This window comes from Lampetra fluviatilis, chromosome 1, assembly GCF_964198595.1.
Source record: "Lampetra fluviatilis chromosome 1, kcLamFluv1.1, whole genome shotgun sequence".
In the NCBI taxonomy this organism is placed as follows: Eukaryota; Metazoa; Chordata; class Hyperoartia; order Petromyzontiformes; family Petromyzontidae; genus Lampetra; species Lampetra fluviatilis.
In genome coordinates this window covers 9686666-9710094 of record NC_136275.1, presented here as the reverse complement: position 1 = coordinate 9710094, position 23429 = coordinate 9686666, and the positions used below count along the sequence as shown (strand labels likewise).

The 23429-nt window shown below is 47.4% G+C and overlaps 1 protein-coding gene across 4 annotated transcripts in view; it reads left to right on the top strand.

Moving 5' to 3' along the window:
* Window positions 1-23429, top strand: part of LOC144931605 (retinoic acid receptor beta-like) — a 73085-nt gene that overhangs the window by 22044 nt on the left and 27612 nt on the right. For 2 of the 4 annotated variants that reach the window (XM_078855674.1, XM_078855684.1), the window contains 2 exons: window positions 7314-7430; window positions 22061-22215. In XM_078855674.1, coding sequence (XP_078711800.1) covers window positions 7314-7430; window positions 22061-22215 — 272 coding nt within the window. The other 2 variants (XM_078855702.1, XM_078855692.1) reach the window with 2 other exon arrangements.

The following is a 23429-nucleotide window of genomic DNA, read 5'->3' as shown; positions in this document are numbered from 1 at the left end:
CAGAGCTTTGCCTCTACAGTGGCACCAATGTCGGACACTGTCTTGAAGTGTAAGCAGAACGGCGTTGTGACCGCCGGTAATCTTGCCATGGTGGTCTCACAGAGCACAAAGGTTACGCAGTGCCAAACTGCGCGGGCGATCCTTTGACTTGAGGGAGAGTACAATCGGCAAATAAATATATAAATGTGAAACAGATGGATGGACGGATAAACAGATTTATGGCTATAAAAAGAACAAAGTGTGTGTATATTTTTCCGCGCCCTCATTGCGCGTTGGAATTTGAAAATAATGAAAACGTTTACTCTCAGCACAGTCCGATTCGTCTTCGTGCAAACGCACTCGTGTGTACCAATGATGCAACATTTCACTTTTTTTTGTTTATTTACAAAGCTGATTTTAACTTTGTGAATCAAGCACATCACGGAGGACGCGAGTTAAATACTCCAAAAACACAAGGGCATTATGAAGATGCAAATCTATTAAAAAAAAAGCGTTTGCACAATAGTCGTCATACAATCGCAAAGGTTGCACTCCGATTATCACGGTTCGCTATGCACGGTGCAACAGGAGGTCAACAACATATATACAGGGTGTTTCAAAAAACATGGACCCAATTTCAGAAATATAGCGATTTCAAATCGGGTCCATTTTTTTGAAACACCCTGTACATTGGCACGCGTTGTATGACACCGTGTCCAAACAGCGCGCGTGCAGAGTTAGTTATGAGTGCACATATAGGTGTAAATGACGCTTCATCCACACATTGAAACTCCTGGGTGCCTTTCGACAGCCAGCACGCAAACTGCCGACAAAGCATACACTTTCAAGATATAAACAGTGCGCACGTCTATGTGTGTGTATTTCCATGCATCTCAGTCAGAATGTATGGGTGGAAGATGTGCCAGACTTTCGTGGTGACGTGGGTTCAAATACGCCAATAGCATATTTGAATCTGGACATGACCTGGTTGGTTCTCTTGGCACAGGTTGCCTCAACATAAAATGAATACCTCTGAGTTGTGTTCAACTTGCGTGAATATCAGCACTGGGAAGACATAGGCAACCTGGCAACATTTCATGTATACTTACTGACAGAAATTGCCACGACATTACGAGGCTAAAGGGAGGATATTTATATTTTCGTGGCAGCCTATGTTTTACAAGACTGATGCGTGCATATCATTGACAGTGCATATACATGACTTTGCATGTTCTGTCAACCGACTTTTTTTTACGTCTGTTCACAACATTCTTAGGTGGATGTCAGTTATTTTTTTGATTATCAGCGGGCCTTACTTAAAAAGTCAATGTATTGTTATCATTTGAAGCCTTTTGTCAATCTACTGTGGAATGAAAGCCTCTCTCCACACAGCGTTGGTCATGCGGGTTGCTTTAACATACTTCACCACGCTGGTAATTGTGGGTTGCTGAAGGAGAGGGGGTTGCCAGGACTTGTTTACACTCACCACTGATGTAAACCTGAACTCGAGTCCACAGTCACTGGGTCCACAGGAAAGTGAGCTAAGCACTGTGCCACCACTCCATCTCAAGGGAGCCGTGCAAAAATACAATTTTAGGCATGTTACAGTACTTTGCAATAAGTGCATTGATATCAGGCGTGCCTGTAAGGTATAATGTGAGAATCAGTCAAATACATGTGAATCCGTTCTCTTTGCCAGTGTCCACTGTCTTCAACCCATGTCACAGAAGGCAAAACACACCGATGTTTTCTCTTTGAGCTCTCTTCATGATCAAATTGTCGCTTTTCGTAATCATATTCCAGATCCAAAGAGCACTCCAAACCTCATCTCCTCGCCTATGTATTTAATCATAGGAATAGAAAAACGGAATAATGCAAAGTACATAGAGATGCCCGTTGGGAATTATACCGAGATAACGAGGAACCCTTGCATCAAAGGACGAATACAAATTAGAAACATCAAATTGATTGTTAAGAAAGGATGGTGGGCTTGGGCACGACACATTATTGGCTATTAGGGATGAATTCCAATTGACGAGACTGATGACAGAATGGCATCCAAAGGGGATAGCATGCACGGGAGAACGCGCATCATGGAGATGGAGCAACAAAATTATCTCATGTGGAGCAGCGAGATGGATTATGGCATCGCAGAACCATAAGGGATGGTGATGACGTGGGGAGGCTTTCATCCAGCAGTGGATGTATCATGCATTTTGATGGTGATGATGATAAAATATAAGTATGTTCATCCTTTTCAAGTTCCACATTAAATCCTTTCAGAAACCAATGGCATGGGTGCATGTATGTGTGTGTGTGTGCTCGTGGGGAGTGGTAGTGCAGTGGTGAGCGCACTGCGCTACGAACGCGGCGTCCCGGGTTCAATTCGCGCTCACAGCCAACACCAGCTAACAACACTTGCCCCAACAGTCTGTTAAGGCGATAGGGGGACCTTTGTATTTATGCTCGTGTGTGTGTGTGGTGTGAGTACCTATGAAGACCGGTACGGCACACGAAGGGGTGGGTGGTCAGCACCACGCCCGGCCGCCTTTGTCTCCTTAGTGGCGATGTCTAATACTACACACCGCACCAGGTACTCATTTTTAGGCTGAGTAGAGCTAGGGAAGGCCCAGAACCGGTTCATAGGTGTTTGCTAACAGCACTTTCCCCAATATTCTGTTATAGGCTATGTGGAGGGGGATCTTTGCCTGTGTGTGCGATGTGTGTGCGTTCGTGCATTCGAGGGTGCGACAGTGCAAGTGTGTTTTTGAGCGAGTGTGGTGAGTGCGTGGATTCGATCTGGGGAGCATAGCCCGTAGCATTGTCTGTACGAGTGGTACTACTAATGTGGCGTTCACTCAAGGAGACGGATGACTGCATTTTTGCATACTGCTCTGTCAGCGTTAAAATATGAGCGTCAATGTGAGAGAGAGAGAGAAAAAAAAACATTTATCCATAGTCAACTTCTTCGCTGATAACTAATTTTAGATTTTTTTGTGAAAAATGCAAGAGCATGATAAGATTAAGAAAAAATTGAAACACCCCCTGTTTCCTTTATTTTATCCATATTTTTTTTAATGAAAGTCGTTATTTCTTTTATATATACAGTATATATGAGTCCATCGGTTTTTACAATTATCATTGAGGCCTATATACCAGGTTAATTATTTTTGTATAAGGTTCAACAAGGTAGAACAATGTTATTTGCAACACGATTGTTTAATATACTACCATGTCTTTGTTTTAGTACTAAATTATGAATTGTCTTGAGACAATAATTCTAACAACGATACATTCTGCGCAGCCAAAGGTAATTTTTTATATTGTGGTCGTGCATTACAAGGATGCCATTAGGTGACATTCTGCAAAGGCTAACGTGGGTTGTGGCAATCAGGGGTCCCTTTGTGAGGGCCTGATCTCCGTGCCTCGGCTGCTGCGGAAACTGTACGACCTTTGGTCGTGTCCTGATGTTGCGCGTGCGGGGCTCTCCGCTAATGATGATGTACGTTGCACAAGTCTCATCTGGCTGGGCTTGGCTCGCTCTGTAATTGCGTTACGGCTCAGAAATTGATGCAGGGGCCAGCCCTACACCCCTCATCCCACCACCACCACCACGCTTCTCTGCACCCAGTCCCTCCCACCTCCCAACATCCACTCCCACCCCCATGGCTCCACCGCCGCTCTAGTAATGAGGTTAGACAGCTGTGATATTGCTGTTATTTTTTTCGTGTTGTTGTATTATTTTAAGCGCGCCTGGTCTCACGTGGAAATTGAACGCCTGTGAACGATGCTGCTGCTGCTGCGTGCGGGCTCTTGGCGGCGGCGAAAGGGCATTTTGGCTCTCGCACGCACGCCCATTCACATGTCGGCTGGGATTACGTGAAATTCCTGCAGGAATTTTTGGAGCGGGTATAATCCTAATGAATCTGCAATGCAGGCCGGCCGGGCGGGCGTCTTTTGTTTTAGAGGGATGATTTAATCATCACATTGACAGTTTTTATATGACAAATTCGCATATTTACTTCACTTGCTTATGAATTGGTTTACTCATGCACATTTGCCGAGAGGTAATATGTCATGTATTTAAGGAGTATTTGAGATGACACGGTTAGGAATTACATTGCCTCATTGTGTTGTGCTATGTATGGTATTGAACTTATTTCGCACCGTACGTATAGCCAGCAGTGCTGTGTATGTGTTCACGTTATTGCTCTGCAAACGGAAAATGCCCTGTGCGTATCCCTTTCCTTCACGTGCAAAGGTTGTGCTCCATTTGATTTGTCATGATTGTGTTCTTCTCTTGACAATCCCAAATGAGCACCTGACCCATGGCTTCTCCCTGCTCTGACTGTTCAGAGCTCATGACACTTACCAATGCAAGCCAGGTGAAAATAAAAGGGCAGTCATCAAATGCAGCTTAGGTTGCAGCTCTGACATATACTGTACTACACGGCATTTATATAATTATCAAACTGTGTAATTCAGCTTCATTCTGCTGTTACATATCTCAATGGAGCAGCATAGTGCATTGCCTCGTAATGGGGCAACACATGAACAATAACTTTAGTCTATTATTAGAATAGAGTATTGTACAATCCTTTATAAATCCACTGCTAGACGAAGACTTCCCCACGCCGTTGTTGGTCATGAGGGTTGCTTGACCATACTTCAGCACGCTGGTAAATGCGGGTTGGTGTTAGAAAGGGGTGGGGGGAGATGGAGGGACAGTGGTGCCAGCATCTCTCGCCACTGATGTTAGCCGTGGCAGGGAATTATGAAACCCAGTTCGCCAGATTCATAATGCAGTGGGCGCGCTAACCAGTCGCACGCACCCACGCCAGACATACGTCCCGTGCGTGTATTCAGACAAAGAGTCAGAGCAGCGACATTGAATTGGGTCGCATGAAGCAGTGGCGTTGCAAACAACCCGCACCACGCGCGCAACAACGACGCAGCCGAATGAGATGGATGCGTGGCCATTATATTATTTGGTTCTTTGGGAAAAGTCACGTCGATAAAAAAAACGAGAATAAAAATAAAGTGAATTAAAACATTTAAATAATAAAACACAAAAAAAACACTAATGTAGACTGTTGCCTGGTTCTTAATCGGAGTGTACTGGCAGTCTATAATGTAGACTGTAGCCTGGTTATTAAGTTTTGTGAGTGTACTGGCAGTCTATAATGTAGACTGTGGCCTGGTTATTAAATTTGGTGAGTGTACTGGCAGTCTATAATGTAGACTGTGGCCTGGTTACTAAGTTTGGTGAGTGTACTGGCAGTCTATAATGTAGACTGTAGCCTGGTTATTACGTTTGGTGAGTGTTCTGGCAGTCTATAATGTAGACTGTAGCCTGGTTATTAAGTTTGGTGAGTGTACTGGCAGTCTATAATGTAGACTGTAGCCTGGTTATTAAGTTTGGTTAGTGTACTGGCAGTCTATAATGTAGACTGTAGCCTGGTTATTAAGTTTGGTTAGTGTACTGGCAGTCTATAATGTAGACTGTAGCCTGGTTATTAAGTTTGGTTAGTGTACTGGCAGTCTATAATGTAGACTGTAGCCTGGTTATTAAGTTTGGTGAGTGTACTGGCAGTCTGTAATGTAGACTGTAGCCTGGTTATTAAGCTGGGTGAGTGTACTGGCAGTCTATAATGTAGACTGTAGCCTGGTTATTACGTTTGGTGAGTGTACTGGCAGTCTATAATGTAGACTGTAGCCTGGTTATTCAGTTTGGTGGGTGTACTGGCAGTCTATAATGTAGACTGTAGCCTGGTTATTCAGTTTGGTGAGTGTACTGGCAGTCTATAATGTAGACTGTAGCCTGGTTATTAAGTTTGGTGAGTGTACTGGCAGTCTATAATGTAGACTGTAGCCTGGTTATTAAGTTTGGTGAGTGTACTGGCAGTCTATAATGTAGACTGTAGCCTGGTTATTAAGTTTGCTGAGTGTACTGGCAGTCTATAATGTAAACTGTAGCCTCGTTATTTAGCTGGGTGGCCATCGTGGGTGTAACTTTGCGTAGACGAGTGGCACCAACCAACACCGTAAACAAAACCTGTTACAGATAACCAAAATGAAATCGGTGAACCGATCCCCCCCCCCTCCCCAAATCAAGCCACAATCCTTGTAAAATATAACATGAGATAGAAGACACAACTCATCCGGCTGCTCTGAGCGAGAGCGCGAGAGATGTTGGAAGGAAGAGGAGGATGATGAGAGATAGAGAAAAGAGAAGAGAAGAGAGATGCGCGCTGACGTCAGGCTGCGAGCGAGCTGTGCGTGGAGGAGTGGTGGCGGTGGCGGTGTCGGAGGAGGAGGATTGGAGGCGGAGCTGCGGGGAGGTCAGACGCAGGTTGTCGACAGCAGCGAGCGCTGCGCGCCGAGTGAGGTCGGTTCACTGAGAGTTCAGCCGCATTGGATTAGCGCCACTGCTACTGCCGCCGCAGCCGCCGCTGCTGCTGCTATTGGGCGACGACGGCCCTCTCCGTTCCTCGCTCCCATCTCGACTCACAGACAGCCGGCAACGGTCGACGGTTTCGTGAGATGATTCACGGTGTCGTGGTTTACTCACAAGCGTAACCACGCCGCTGAAAGCTTCGGGGTTTACAGTCCGGGCATTGGACGGTTTGGTCCTTATATTTCTTTCCTTTGTAAGAACGTGATAATTAATATTGTAATTATGCAAATTAGCCAGTGGGGTTGAGCATCCTTTTGTACGGACTGCGAGGTCGTGGAGGCGAGGTTTTGGAACCGGGGACATTTGAGATCAGTTGGCGCGGTCTTCGGGGTTGAGGTGAGACCTAACTTGCTACTCTGGCTCCTGGGACGAGGTGAGCAAGGCGAGCTGATGAATCCATCTCCCGAGGCGCGAGAGAACAAGGGGGCTTTGGTCATCACGACGTTTCAAGTGTTCGCGCCTTCATTGTGATGCATCATTGTCCCCGTTACGTGGTTGAAGATGCTTAGAAAACTGCGCTCGTTAGAGTAACATTGATCTTAAACGTAAATATTACAACTGTTTAGCAAAGCCGTTTTATAATATCCCAGCGTCTTCTGTTCCAGAACGTAACATTTGCCTGCGATAACTTGGCAGCCAGTGATAAGTTCTACGTAACATTAAACGGCAGTTTAGGAGGCCTTTTTACGTTGTTGAGATTTTCGTTTGTAAACTAAAGAGGTCCTCGAAACTTAGAGAGAGAGCTGGCATGCAAGCGTGCTGAGGAACGCTATTTACAGTATGATGTCAGCACGTTGAGATCAAATGCCAAATAAGCTTGGCTCGGGATTTATCTGAAACTTCTTCGCTGCATCCATCGCTTATGTAATCCTGCCAGCGGCCAGCAAGGACCAGGATCATCAACAACCACAAGTCCTCACGAACCTTTCCGCACATCTACGAGCTCTCGGCGATAGAGCCATCGCTTATCAAAGGAGAATACACATAGCAGAAGGTAATTGACTCCATTGGACTTTTTGAGAGAGCGGGCTTCTTCATCGCCGCTCACAGTGGGCAAGAGACGCAGAGAAAACTCAATATTTCAACTCCAACATCTCACCAACAAGGAGCCAGCAATCGGACCACCAGAGCCATGTACGATTGTATGGAGGCCTTGCCGGGCCTTCAAGGGCGGCGGCAGCAGCAGCAGCACCGGCTGAAGGACACGTTCATTGGTGGCAGTGGTGGTGGAGTAGGTGGAGAAGGTGGTGGTGGTGGTGTGGTTAGGACACGCAGCCCGCCCTCCTGCATGGCGCACAGCGGCTTCTACAGCCCGGCGCCCTACGCCGAGTGGGTACAGCGAGAAGGAGCCCAGTGTAAGTGCTGCTGCTGCTGCTCGTGTTATCACTCGCTTTGTGCATGTGCTGTATGTTGAACTCTCTTTCGCACCGTACGTAGCCAACCGTGCTCATCGGAGGTGCGGGGGAAGGACAACAAACCCGTTTCTGATGCCGTTGTGGTTACTGCTGGTTGATGTTGCTGTCACCACGAGTGCAACTTGCTGTTGCTTCCAGGGTCTTGTCACTTGCTGTTGCTCTTACTGCGGCTGTTGCTTTATTTTGCTCGTACGTGATTGCTGCAAATTGCTGTTACTTCTGCTGCAGTTTGCTTTTTTTGGTATAATTTTCGCTTGTTATCTTCTTGACCTTGCTTTTATTCCTTTCTAATAATTCTGGTTCTTGCTGTTTCCTGCTATCGCTGTTTTGCCGTTTGTGTCACTACTTCTGTCCCCTGCTGGCTCTAAAATTACTTCTAGATGCTTTATGTTTATTGCTGCTACTGCTGCAGCTTGCTTTTCTGTCACTCCTATTGTTGTTGGTTTATACATATGCTACGTCGCCGGACTGCCTTTCACAGAGATATTGGTAATACAGTGATATCGAGATCAATGACAGAGTGCCAAAGCATATGAATAGATTTTTCCCAATCCAATATTATGAATATCACTACGCTTTTTAACCCAGGAACGCTTCACTGAGTGTCATGACTTTTTCAGGAGGGTCCTGCAAAGTTTTTGCAGGAGGGAACAATGATTGCTATGTACCAATTTAGTAATTTGCAGATAATTTCCAAATTTGGCAAGTTGAACCATGACGCCGGCAGACGATGGCCTACCTCTTGCGAACGACGTCACGAGATCTTTAATGTTCACAGTGAAGCAGACGGGACATATTTTCGTTTATTAGACCTGCAGTAATAACCAGGGCAGCCACTGGATGCTAACCATGAATGTCTGCAACAGGCCATTGCACAGGCCCTACGTAAATGTGAACTAACCATCTTGTACACTTATAGTCAGGGCAAGTTCAACCGTATAATTAGGTACAGCCCGTCGTTGTCAGTCCACTGCTGGATGAATGCCTCCCCGTGCTGTGTGGGGTTATGGGGGTTATTTAAACATACCTCACCACGATGATTGTTGCAGGTTGGTAAAGGGAGGACCAGCACTGGTTCAGATATCAATCGCCACTGATGTTCGACGTAGTCGGAAAACCAACTAAGATTGCTGGATTTCGATTTAAAGCTTTCGTGACTGCAGGGATTCATCTTCTTGGTTCTTTCGGTAAAGTCACGTAGAAGGGAAGTAATAAAATAATAAAAAAAATAAAAATAAAACATATAAATTATTATGTTTTATTTTTATTATTTTATTACTTCCCTTCTACGTGACTTTACCGAAAGAACCAAGAAGATAAGATTGCTGGGTTCATAGTACAGTCCCCAAACCACAGAGTTAGGGTGTCTCTGTGCTGATGATTGTCGGTGCAGTGCTTATCTCTGTTGGTGGCTCAGAGCCAGTGGTGGGAATTACATACTTCCATGACAGGGGCCAGGCTTTTCATGTGCCAACCACTATTTACTTCTATTGAGAGCAAACGGCATCTTCCATTGCCTCAGCTGGTGGGTGATATGCAGAAACGCAACTGATTTGTTCTAATAGAGGTCCATCGCCACACATCAACTTAAGCAGTGTGGCAATGTTTCATCTTACAATGAGGCCCAGAATATACTGATGCTTTGCGTGACTGGCTTTTGTGTAACCTCAGTCCCTTGTGAGTGCCTTGCCTTTTTACGTGCGGTTGCAAAATTGTGGTGCGAAGTCAACTTCAGTGTGCGCTGTGTAGCCGCTTTCTCACTGTGTCCACGTGCACTGCAGAAATCCCACGTGCAGATACTGTAATGACGTATCAATCATCATATCCATCGTCACTGATATTAGCCATAGCCGAATGACCAGCTGAGGCTGCTGGGCTCACAGTGCAGTCCGCTGACCACCGCACCATCGTTCCGCCCTCACAAGTTCATCAAAATAGAATATGCAATTCAACCACACAACACTATCGCGCTGCACTGCATTTCCCACTTCAGCATGAAAAAAGAATCTCATTTTAGAACATCCCCTGGCTCGTGCAAAAAGAGGTTATGTGGCTCGACATGCCAACGCTGGGAGAAAGGGCGTGCTTTTGTGACGGGTGCGTATTGTACATCTCCCTCACCTTGGCTGCCTCCTTTTGAAACTTCATGGCCATGTCGCTTTAAATGCGTTTTTGTCTGTCTCAAGATGAATACCGAAACAGTGAGCGCAGCACTCTTGGGGTGCGTAAGACATCAACACGCACATTGGGGGCTGTGTCGTGTGTGTGTGTCTCATTCTTCTCCTCACCGCAGCTCGCCAGGTGCTGTTTTGAATTTTCCACGGACGTAGGGGGGGGGTATACAATGCCGGAGTGCGAACGCTTACACGCGTTCGTCTGATCTCAACACACATGGCTGTTGACGTCCGTTTGATTCCAGCCTCCCCACAGGAAAGGGTTTTGTCACTGCTGCTGCTTCTGGTACTGGTGATGGCACTCTAAAACGAACACTGGCCACCCTCCCCATGCGCACTTCACTGCGTGCGGGCTTGTTGTATGAACTGCTCGGTAGGCAAAGAGACCTTCGGAGAAGCATATCAAACTGTGTCATCATTATTATTTTTGTTGTTGTTGAAATGTTTATTTTTATTTTCCTTAAGTAGGCCACGCCATAGACAGCATTGTTGCGAATTGTTATAGCTCACAAGGGATGAATCGTGTGTTCGTGGCAATAGTTGACATCTTTAATTTTCTCACGTGACACACTGTTTAGCTGTTATGTATTGAATGGGGAAAGGGGGGAACTGTAGGTGGCTGAGCCCCCCAGGTCCGTTGAGATCTTAGACCCCCCCCCCTCCATCTCAATTCTTATAGTCAACATTCATGAAGTGTGTTTAACATTGACTGCGCCGTGCCCTCCCCTGATATTGTGTGTACCCCCACCTTTAACCAAGGTCACGCTTACAGGCCCGCCTACAATGAGCCTTGGTCTTGCAGACAATAGACGAATTTTTTTTTCCAAGTCTCAAGTTCATGTGCACTTAAATATATAGATACATGCCCAAACACACATGCCCACATGTAATGTGTGCACATATTACTGGTGTACTGTGTTCAGTAAATAGAGTTTGTCTCTGTATTAGGAAGGAATGTTTCTTCTTGACGAAACAGGTTCCGTGCTGGCTATGTTTTGGACACGGCGGCGGTTGTGCCTGTGCATGCTTGTTTGAGCTCTGGCAATGTGTAATGTACTGCATGTTTTATGTCATGCTGGACGCGATCGTGTGCCGGGTATTGTGTCCCTGCTAAAAATAATGTCTCGCTTATGCACGCACACTGCATGTCCTGGGCCCAGAGTAGGGATAAGTACAACCGTCTAACACATGCGGTGATGTAAAATTCATGATCCGTTCAATAAATCATGATCTGTTTGTCATGCAAAGTAGATGGGGATTTAAGAATGTAATTAAATTGGTGGCCATCAATCTGATCCTATCATTGAAACTCATTTGGTCTTCCTTCTTTTTTTACCTCTGATTGAGAGAGAGTTTCATTTTTTTAGATTTACGGTTTCCAGTTACAGTGGGCGTCTTGAATCGCACATCTCTAAGATTTTCAAGGATTTTAATTCAAGTGGAGGTTCTTTCATAGCCTAAGAGCAAACAGAGAGCTTGGATTGGGCAGGGATGGGAGGGTTTTCTACTTCGTGCTGAGAGAAGGGTTGGATAAGGAAACGGCCGGTGCACGCAACTAATTCCGATTTCGTTTGACCGTCAAATGCGGCATTTAATCAAACGAGCTGCGTGCAAAACAAGAGCAATGGCAGAGCATTTTTAAAATTGCCCTTTCAACTATATCACTCATGATGCACTGCATATCTAGACCGCAGGGGAGCTCTAAGAGTGACTTTGAATGAATTACGCACAGAATATGATTGTGGTCAAAAGCCTCTGCGATATTACGGTCCATATCCTGATGTTGCCCGTTCCAGGTAATTTGTCGTGGACAAACGCAATCAGCGTTTGTCAAAACATACTCACGTGAATTGCGCACGCCATTGTTCTCGTTTAAACTGCAGACAAAAGCAAATGCACGCGAGTTGAAACCGTCAAAAAATTGTCAGCAGACCACCTACGGTTTAATATATCAATTATGAGCACTGAAGCCCATTTCCCGACACAATTCCTCATCCCCTGAATGTCACCTCGCTTAAGTCACCGTCGCGCGGGCAGGCAGCGAGTTTGGTGGCCAGGCGAGGCGTTTTCCAGCTGCGTGATGCACGCCGCGTGAAGTCTCTCCTTTTCATGTCGCGTCCTTTCGCCTTCTCGGGTTTCTCACCGCACGCAGCAAAAGTAATTGCCTCAACAGACCTGTTCTCCACCTGAGGACGGCTACTTGCGTTGTGGCCGAAACGTCGTGAGAATGATTTTATTATGTTTTATTTTTATTATTTTATGATTTCAATTCTACGTGACTTTACCGAAAGAACCAAGAAGAAGTAATTGCCTGTTGTAATGTGGCCGCCAGCCCCACATGATCTCAAAAGCCTGCGGCCCTCACGACGTTTTGCTGGTCTCCGGAATGAAATGTGTAACTCTTTAATTAAACATTTATAAAGTAAGCATTTACTTGTGCCCTGGATGCAGAGAATTGAAAAACCAATGAGCAGGCAGTGACGAATTAGCTTTGCCTGTATTGATTTAAGCGGAGGCTATCTGTCGATGGTGGCGGTGGTTGTGGCGGTGGTATTAGCGAAGGAAATGTTTAGAACGCCTTAAAATCGCGTGACAGGGACACGTCCTTGCATGTGGAACACAACGGCCCCTTCAGTTGCAATGCGTCAGCTTTCCTTACGGCTGCCTTCCTCGGCTGCTCATTCATTTCACGTCGCTGAGTGCCAAGAGGAGGGAGAGAGTGTGGGTCCCTCTTACATCCCCGTGCCAGAGAGAGCTTCAGAGAGGGCTGTAAATAACCCTCTTTTTTACTACCCAGCCCTCTCTGATCTTCCTCACAAAAGAAAAAAAGGAACCGAGCCCCCACTCCAGGATACGAGGCATATGGTGACGGGTGAAACATCGCACAGTTTGAGCCAGGAGGCTGTGCTTTCAGGGACGGTCCCCCCCCCTTCCATTCCAACTTCCACATCATGCTGCGATAATATTCTGATATTTTAACAGCCCCATTACGACAGCATGTGGTTGTTGCCGTAAGAGCAGGAGAAGGTGGGGGGGAGAGATTAGATCTGGAAGTTGTGGTGGTTGTCGTGCCCAGTCTGAGGCTTTTGGCTGCCGCACATTAACAAGGCACAGAATCAGCTCGTTTTGCACCTCGTGAGTGCAAGACGAAGCAACGCGTGCGAGATGTGTGCAGAACGCTACGCCCCTAACAGGTCATGTTATAAAAGAGCTTTCTAGCTCATCAGATTCATAGCTATAAATAAATATTCAGATTCTGAGCCCCCGCAAGGGCAAGGATGCGACTCACTTGCACCCGCTGCACCGTTGAAAAGAGCTGTTCCTTCGTGTCTGGCATTGAACAGCGAGCTGCGGTGACATTCACAGAGCTATTCCGCTATTCAACAACTGATGAGTAGGCCGACGAGACATTTTTAACACTTTGTTGCAAGACGAGTGACTTATTAACGACTTCTGTATTTAAAAAAAAAGGTTAGTATTGAACGTATAAAAAGGCTGACAGTCGCTCGCTGTGGACAACAAATTGGCCAGCTGCCCCTCTGTCTTGCCTCACGGCAGATGTGGAGCGTGTGTTCACAGGAAGTTCCTGTTTTTTTATGCTAATGTTGGTCACGTGACCAGGAAGTGACGATGTTAGATTTCCACTGTACCACGCGGGCGTCAGCCATTACACAGATAAGTCAAGATGGCGGCACGCATCGCATCTCAGTGAGATCACAGCTGCACTTGTCCATTGTGGGAGCTTAAGAAGCATTATCTGTAAGTTGTTTATATTCCTATAATATTGGAAATGCTGTTGTAATGTTGGAATGACCGTTATAGCAATGTAAATGCCTTTATGGTGCCGTTAAGTTGTTGTAGTAAATACGAGGCCTAGTTAGTAACGAAGCCTGTGACGTTCCTTATTGTGGATGTTACTTGTGATTTAGTAGGTCGAGTCAGACTTGTGCCTATGTTGCGATCCTGAGAGTGATGACGAAGTATCTCATCCACAGTTTAGTGTTAAGTGTAATGCTGTACATTTGGGGTGCAGTGGGATGACTACACTATGTGCCTGTATGCAACGCACCAGCTTGTGCCTTTGTCTAGTTGTTCAGGGGTAATGTGGGGGCCTGGTCCTTCCAGGATCTATTGTTATCTGAGACAATGTTCTGATGCTGTGGTGTTCATTGTGTGGGTGTTTCCGAATTATAACAGATGCTGTATCTGTGTTTTCTCACCAGTTTTACCTGTTACAATCAATAAATGACGATCGGAGTTGGACGGTCATCCTGGCTCCGAGGGTTTATTGAACACATGGTTATCTACTCGACTAGCGGTGCAACGCAACGCACGGCGAGGCCGAGATAGTAAAAAGATACTCTTCTTAAAGCTCCCAAGAAGCTCTGCAGCCAGCTCTGCAGCCAGCTCTGCAGCCAGCCCTGCAGCCAGCCCTGCAGCCAGCTCTGCAGCCAGCCCTGCAGCCAGCTCTGCAGCCAGCCCTGCAGTCAACTCTGCAGCCAGCTCTGCAGCCAGCCCTGCAGTCAGCCTGCAACAAGCAAGGAGCTCTGCAACGAGTCTACATTAAAATCGTGCTGCAAGCATCGCAGCATGGAAAGCCACAGTTCAGCAGGGAGAGATGCTGAAGAAGGTGAACCAAGCAATCCAGGATCTCCCATCCTGCCTCAAGAGGACCAAGGGAGTTCAAGGCCCCAGAGGGAGGTCAGGTTGACGCAACGGGCCTTGGAAAGCTATGAGGCTGAGAAACAGGACCTGGATGCCAGGATACAACGGGCATGGAACCGGGTTGAAGCAGATTTATCTGAAGCTTCAAATGCCTCAGACACAGTGGCCTCAATTCAGCGGGCCATCCAGCGAGTGAATGTGAGCAGCTCAAGCTACAAGCTCCTGGCAAATAGATACATCTCCCTCCTGATGAAGGTGAAAACAGATGAGGGCATTGAGGGAGTGCGCAGACAAGAGCACTTCCTTGAACTGCTCGATGATAATGTGCAGGCAGTGATACAAGATGCAATGGACCGTGTGGAGGGCTTAAGAGAGACACGATCTCAGCACTCTGTCTCATCTAGGTCCACCACAAGATCTAAAGCCTCAGCACACTCACATATATCATCTACTGGTATGGCAGCAGCTCAGGCACGCGCCGCAGCAGAAGCAGCAAACGCCCGTATTGCCTACATGGCCGAAGAGGAAGCCATGCTAATTGAAAGGGCTCGTATACAAGAAGAAGCAACCATAGCAACTGCTGCCGCACGGAGGAAAGCAGAGCTCGCAGAGCAAGAAAGTATATTAGCAACTGCTACCGCACGAGAGCAAGAGAGTATATTAGTGGCTACTGCTGCACGGAAGAAAGCAGAGCTTGAAGGGCAAGAGAGTATATTAGTGGCTACCGCAACGCGGAAGAACATTGAGCTGGATGCTAAGTTAAGCACCCTACAACTCAAAAGGGAAGCAGCTGCTGCAATGGCCCAGGCAGAGGTGCTCGAGGCAGCAGCCAACCTGGATAAGGAAGAGAATTGGAGTGAGTTTGGCACTCAGATACCTGTCAAGGACCGTGATCAACTCACCAGAAAAAATATTTTGGACTGGTCTGAACAATGTATCAATGCTCCTCCACCAAACGATACTGAACAAAGGGTGGACGTTCAGGCATCGCCATCTCCACACCGAATGAACATGAATGCTGTCTACAGGAATGGTGGAAATGCATATCCTGCCCTGGCAGCTAGTCGCCAACTCAGCGTCGCACACGTGGGGTCAGACGTGGATGCACCAAGTCAGACCCACATTCCAGACAGTCATATAAGGGGATCCAGCCAACGTGATCGAAACCCTTTGGGCCCACAGTCCAACGCCATGGCAAATGACGGCATGCTAGACAATACAGCCAATAATGCCGCCTCACAAGCGCCAGTATGGACACACCCTGGATCAGCAGGACTAGGAGACTTTGCTAGGTACCTGGCTCACCGCGAACTAATCAACACAGGACTCGTTAAGTTTGATGACCACTCTGAGAACTATCGAGCCTGGAGATCTACCTTCAGGAATGCAATCCGAAATGCAGACATTTCTGCAAGTGAAGAACTCGACCTGTTGGTGAAATGGTTAGGAAATGAATCTGCAGAGTACGCAAAGAGGATCCGGTCAGCAAACATTGACGACCCCGCCTCAAGCTTGCATGCGGTGTGGGAGAGGCTCGAGGAGTGCTATGGTAGCCCAGAAACCATTCAGAAGGCTCTCTTCAAGAAGTTGCAGAACTTTCCAAAAATCTCTGGTCGAGACAATAAAAGGTTATGGGAGCTTGGAGATCTTTTGATGGAGCTTGAATCAGCCCAGGCTGATCCCTACTTACCAGGTCTCATTTTCTTGAATACCTACCATGGCGTGAACCCCATCGTAGAGAAATTGCCATTTGACGTGCAGGAAAAATGGAGAACAGCGGGTTCAAGATACAAGTCAGAGCATCAGGTTGCATTCCCCCCATTCTCTTTTTTCTCAAAGTTTATCCGCAACCTGGCTAAGACTAGAAATGACCCGAGTTTCATGTTTGGCACCACGGGGATTTCCAGTCCAGATCTCCCAAAAATGGAAAGGACAACGGCGAAACGAGGAACAGCGAGAGTGCCAATTTCCGTACACAAGACTGAGGTCTCTCCTGCGACATTCGCAAACTCCGTCCAGGCAACCACCACAAAGAAAAAGATAGAGGATCCAGAGAAGCAATGCCCATTGCATGATAAACCTCACTCCCTCCAGAAATGCCATGAGTTCAGGAGGAAGCCATTGGAAGAGCGGAAGCACATGCTGAAAGAATTTGGAGTGTGCTTCAAATGCTGTGCTTCTACAAACCACCTTGCAAGGAATTGCAAGGCAAATATCAAGTGCGAGGAATGTGGCAGCGACAAACACGCAACTGCTCTGCACACATTTTACTCGAAACCCAGTAGCACTAAGGCTTCCGATCCCAAAGCAGAGCACGGCGGGGAGCAAGGCGAGACCGCCGCACTCACTTCGTCAATCACAACCAAATGCACAGAAGTCTGTGGAGAAGGCTTCAAAGGAAGATCTTGCTCAAAGATATGCCTCATCCGAGTCTATCCCAAAGGACATCCTGAAGGGGCAGTAAGGATGTACGCCATAATGGACGACCAGAGCAACAGGTCTTTGGCAAGGTCAGAGTTCTTTGATCAGCTAAGTGTAGGTGGGAATTCCTTTCCATACACGCTCAGAATATGCTCAGGACTGATGGAGACAGCGGGAAGAAGAGCGAGCGGCCTCATGGTGGAAACCATAGATAGCACCATGAAGCTAGCCCTTCCTACGGTGACAGAGTGCAACGAGATACCGGACGACAGGAGTGAGATTCCCACGCCCGAAGTTGCACGTCACCACCCACACCTGAAACCCATAGCAGAGTTCATCCCGCCATTGGATCACGCGGCACAGATTTTACTTCTGCTCGGCAGGGACATGCTGAGAGTCCACAAGGTTCGCGACCAACGCAATGGACCTCACGACGCTCCCTATGCCCAGAGACTCGACCTAGGATGGGTCATCGTAGGTGACGTTTGTCTGAAGGGAATACACAAACCAGACCACATTAGCACATTCAGAACGAGTGTGCTCACGAATGGACGCACGTCGCTCTTCAAACCGTGCCCCAACCACTTCACGTTGAAAGAGGAACTCGGCGAGAGAAGTCAAGGCTGTACCGTGCAGACTTACGAAGAAACCACCATGACTTCGCTTGTGCATCCACCGTCTTCGTTGGAGTTTGTTCCTCCACGTTTCTCCAAGCCAGTCCTGACTGACGGGAAGAAGACTAAGGTGAAGCCGCTGCTCGTCGCTCTGCTGGTGGTCGTGGCGGTGGTTGCTGTGACCTTGGCCTCTCCGTTCCTCGACTCGGAGCTATCGTCCGAGTGGGAATTCTGGAAGGAGTTCCACGGCAAGGCCCCACAACCGGAACATACCATCTCAAGGCTCGAGCTGTGTGGAGCCATTCTTGCTACAGAGGTGGTGGAACTGATCTTAGACGAATTTGACGTCAAACTGGACGCGGTCAAGTTCTACACGGACAGTAAGGTCGTACTAGGCTACATAAACAACCAAACCAGAAGGTTCTACACCTACATCAGCAACCGGGTGGAGCGCATCAGGAGATCGACGTAGCCGGAGCAATGGAATTACGTTCCAACTGACCAGAATCCAGCAGATCTCGCGACTAGGTCCGTCCCTGCATCTCTGCTGAATCAAACAATCTGGCTGACGGGTCCAGCGTGCCTGTTACGACGTGACGTTGGCCCATGTACTACCAAGGAGACCTTTGGACTCTTAGAGCCCGAGTCCGACAAGGAGATTCGTCCTCTAGTGACAACTTTCGTAACAAATGTGCGACCGAGAAGTCCACTGAGTCCACACCATTTTGAACATTTCTCGAAATGGACGACGCTCGTGCGAGCGATAGCACATTTAACGCATATCGCAGACTGCTTCCATTGCCCGATGAGAGGCACCACTGGTAGCTGCAATGGATGGCATTACTGCACAGTGCCACGCACTGAAGACGAGCTTTCCAGAGCAAGGAAATCAATCTTCCGCTGTGTGCAACAGGCAGCTTATGCAAGTGAGATCAAGGCCATCAACAAGGGAGAAGACCTTCCTCGGGTCAGCACCCTCAGGAAGCTAAACCCCGGGATGGACAAAGACGACTTGCTCAGGATCGGTGGTCGGCTAGGGAATGCAAAATTAGATGAGAATGAACGAAACCCCCTCATAATCCCAAGCCAGAGCCACATCGCAATCTTACTCGTGCGCCACTACCACGAGAAGGTCAAGCACCAAGGTCGGCACTTCACAGAAGGAGCAATCCGATCTTCAGGGCTGTGGATCGTTGGAGCAAAGAGGTGCATCGCCAGCACAATCCACAAGTGTATCCGGTGTCGCAAGCTACGTGGAAAACAGGAAGAACAGAAAATGGCAGACCTCCCAGCCGATCGACTCAGTGTGGAACCTCCCTTCACCTCTGTAGGGATTGACGTGTTCGGACCGTGGACAGTCATCTCCCGCCGCACCAGAGGAGGGCTCGCGAACAGCAAACGTTGGGCAGTGCTGTTCACCTGTATGAGTACACGAGCAGTGCACATCGAAGTCATCGAGTCCATGGACTCTTCGAGCTTTATAAATGCACTCCGGAGGTTCTTCGCCATCAGAGGGCCAGCCAAGCAACTCCGTTCTGATTGTGGAACCAATTTCATAGGAGCATGTAAAGAGCTTAAGATCAATACGGAGAATGTTGAAGATTATTCTGTCAGGAAATACCTTAGTGACCAAGGCTGCACATGGATCTTCAATCCTCCCCACTCTTCGCACATGGGTGGAGCCTGGGAACGCATGATCGGGATTGCTCGACGCATTCTCGACTCCATGCTATGTGATGTCGGGTCCACACGGCTCTCTCACGAGGTCTTGACCACTCTCATGGCCGAGGTCTCAGCCATAATTAACTCAAGACCCCTGATCCCCATCTCAACCGACCCGGAGTCACCATTCATCTTGACTCCTGCTACACTTCTTACCCAGAAGACAGATGTGCTCACAGCACCTACCGAGGAGGCCAGCACTGCAGACCTCTACAGACGTCAATGGAGACAAGTGCAGAGCTTCACGAACACGTTCTGGCGTCGCTGGAAAAACGAGTACCTTACGACACTCCAAGTGCGCAACAAGTGGCAGTCTAATAGACCAGACATCCAAGAAGGCGACCTCGTCCTACTGAAGGACAACCAAGCCAAACGGAATGAGTGGCCAATGGGCCGCATCCTCAAGTCGATTCCAAGTGCCGATGGAAAAGTTCGAAAGGTCGAGGTTATGATTGCGAAGCAAGGTGTCGCAAGAACTTTCATCAGGCCCATAGTCGAGATAGTACTACTTCTTTCTCGCAAAGATATGGACAAATAAGTCGACCCGTTGAAGTTGTTATACACTTGTTTATGAGATAGGAAATAAATGGTGGTATCTCCTAGATACCAGACGGGGAGTGTCTTGCCTCACGGCAGATGTGGAGCGTGTGTTCACAGGAAGTTCCTGTTTTTTGATGCTAATGTTGGTCACGTGACCAGGAAGTGACGATGTTAGATTTCCACTGTACCACGCGGGCGTCAGCCATTACACAGATAAGTCAAGATGGCGGCACGCATCGCATCTCAGTGAGATCACAGCTGCACTTGTCCATTGTGGGAGCTTAAGAAGCATTATCTGTAAGTTGTTTATATTCCTATAATATTGGAAATGCTGTTGTAATGTTGGAATGACCGTTATAGCAATGTAAATGCCTTTATGGTGCCGTTAAGTTGTTGTAGTAAATACGAGGCCTAGTTAGTAACGAAGCCTGTGACGTTCCTTATTGTGGATGTTACTTGTGATTTAGTAGGTCGAGTCAGACTTGTGCCTATGTTGCGATCCTGAGAGTGATGACGAAGTATCTCATCCACAGTTTAGTGTTAAGTGTAATGCTGTACATTTGGGGTGCAGTGGGATGACTACACTATGTGCCTGTATGCAACGCACCAGCTTGTGCCTTTGTCTAGTTGTTCAGGGGTAATGTGGGGGCCTGGTCCTTCCAGGATCTATTGTTATCTGAGACAATGTTCTGATGCTGTGGTGTTCATTGTGTGGGTGTTTCCGAATTATAACAGATGCTGTATCTGTGTTTTCTCACCAGTTTTACCTGTTACAATCAATAAATGACGATCGGAGTTGGACGGTCATCCTGGCTCCGAGGGTTTATTGAACACATGGTTATCTACTCAACTAGCGGTGCAACGCAACGCACGGCGAGGTCGAGATACCCTCACTGCCATGGGTGTTTGGGTGGCTGCGAGCCTTGGTGAGGTTCATCTTCTTGGTTCTTTCGGTAAAGTCACATAGAAGGGAAGTAATAGAATAATAAAAATAAAACATAATAAAATAACCTGAGGACGCTGCTTGCGTTGTGGCCGAAACGTCGTGAGAATTATTTAATTATGTTTTATTTGTATTATTTTATGACTTCCCTTCTACGTGACTTTACCGAAAGAACCAAGAAGATGAATCCCTGCAGTCACGAAAGCTTAAAATCGAAATTTAACAAATTTGGTGAGGTTTGTTCGCTTCCCGATCCGTGTGGAGGAGGGGGGGGGGTACGCGTTAGATGGAGGAGGCGAGTAGACGTGGCGGAGGGACTGCGTGAGCAGAGACAACGATGGGGCTGCGGCCAGGAAGGCCAGTGGCCCAGGCCCAACACAAACAAGACAGTTCGTAGAGACGGCGCCAGTGGCGGCATATGGGTGCTCATGGGAGTCGCCCGGCGGGTCCTGTTCTTCCCTTGCTGGCCACATGCAGCCTCTTGATTTAATTACGTGCCTCGTCCACATTGAGCTCGACTTCGGAGAACCCATGCAATTAGAGGGATCATAAAAGGAATGTAAAAATTATCTTAGTTTACACGTGGTTGCATGTAAAGTGCCGTCGTGACAGTCTGGCACAACGTAGCGTCAGCTGCGAGGATTCAAAAGTACAAATACCAAGTAAAGAATGGGCGGTGTTTGTCTTGTGATGCATCGGCCAGCAAAGATATGGCCTTTCTTTTAGTGGGGCTTTTATCCTGCATGTGGTCTCTAAGCGGTGTATAATTACACTCATTTTGGTGGATATCCCACCAACGGTTTGTAAGGCATTAACACTGGCGTCATTGTCATAATTACATAAAATGTGTTTGTTATATAGTCTGCGCATTAGTGTTATTTAGAGATTGTTTTGTTTTTCAGAATTTAAAAAGAATGCCGCTTCTCGAGATACACACAACTATCTCACAATCTGGTACTCACAATGTACCAGATTGTGAGATATTCTGCTACAAATGAAAAAACTTGCTTTTATTTGACAACAAAAAGATGCTGACATGAACGTAAAGCCTCACGGAAAATTTTTCCCCGAAAGACGACGGCCTGGGTGAGCGACTGACCACCTCCTCCCGCTGTGGTTTCATCCCTCAGCCATCGATACGCAGAGCAGCAGCAGCGGCTCGGAGGAGCTACTGCCCAGCCCCCCCTCGCCGCCTCCGCCCCCACGCACCTACAAGCCATGCTTCGTGTGCCAGGACAAGTCCTCCGGCTACCACTACGGAGTGAGCTCTTGCGAGGGATGCAAGGTACGGAGCACGCCTCGTACCAGCCACACCGCGCTGCGCCATTCGAATGGGCACGGTGTGCCAGTGACGGAGCGTGATTGTGTGTATGTTGAAGTTCTTTCGCACCGTATGTAGCCAACCGCGCTAATCGGAGCTGCGGGGGAAGGAAAACAAACTAAACACAAAAGCAGAAATTAGTTTTCAATGTAAATTTTAAAGTGCATAGCTCCGGTGGCTTCCTCATATCAGAAGAGCGTTCCAGACGGCCGCGGAAGCGCATCTGAAAACGAACAATGCGGTGACCGTCTTTGTTCGATGGCTAGCCAAAAGCCACTGTGAGGATCGCCGTTCGCTTGATGGTTTATGCTCTGACGAGATGAAAAAACATTTTTTTTTGGTAAGCACTTTGTGTGTAATGAATGCAACCTTATAAAGTATTCGTTCGGCAACCGGAAGCCAATGCCTGATGTCTGGGTCCATCTGTCCTGTGGATCCTTTCACCAAACGGGCGCTGGTGCAGTTGCACCGCCTGCACCCTTGATGGCTATGCCACTGTGGTGGTAAACAAATTCGTACAAGGCACATATTTCACCGCTGTGCATCAGCCGATCCTCCCAATAAATTGAGTATCAATGTGTGGGCAATCAACCAACAGTGGGTGTCCTGTGGAGTGACTACTCCTCGCCATAGGAATGTGGAATGTCAACCACGGGAGATGAGCACCATCTCGTGATCGTTTCAGCATAAATGCACTTTACACTTGCATGGTATATACCGCATCACATTTTGACATGTTTCCCGGAAAAATGTTGAGTGGAAGCTTTAACACTCAGGCAGCTTCGATTTAAAGCTTTCGTGACTGCAGGGATTCATCTGGAAATAATTATTTCCATTCTACGTGACTTTACCGAAAGAACCAAGAAGACTCAGGCAGCTATTCCACTGGCCCCACTATTGGCAGGGCTCAGCAGCCAACCACTGCTGTGTCGTCCCAAGCCTGGGATGTCTCATTGGCCTCTGATAAGTGTGGGATACAATTACATTCTGCCTTCACTAATTACTCCGAGAATGAATGGCCACAGATAAGGAGGGGATTACTCTTATCTATGCAAATAACACAGCACCTACTACCGCGGACTCGGCTGAATTTTATTATCTTTAAAATGTATAACTTTTTTCGCGATTATGGGATCCGCGCGTGTCATTTCTGCATGCTCGATATGCAGATATGTTTA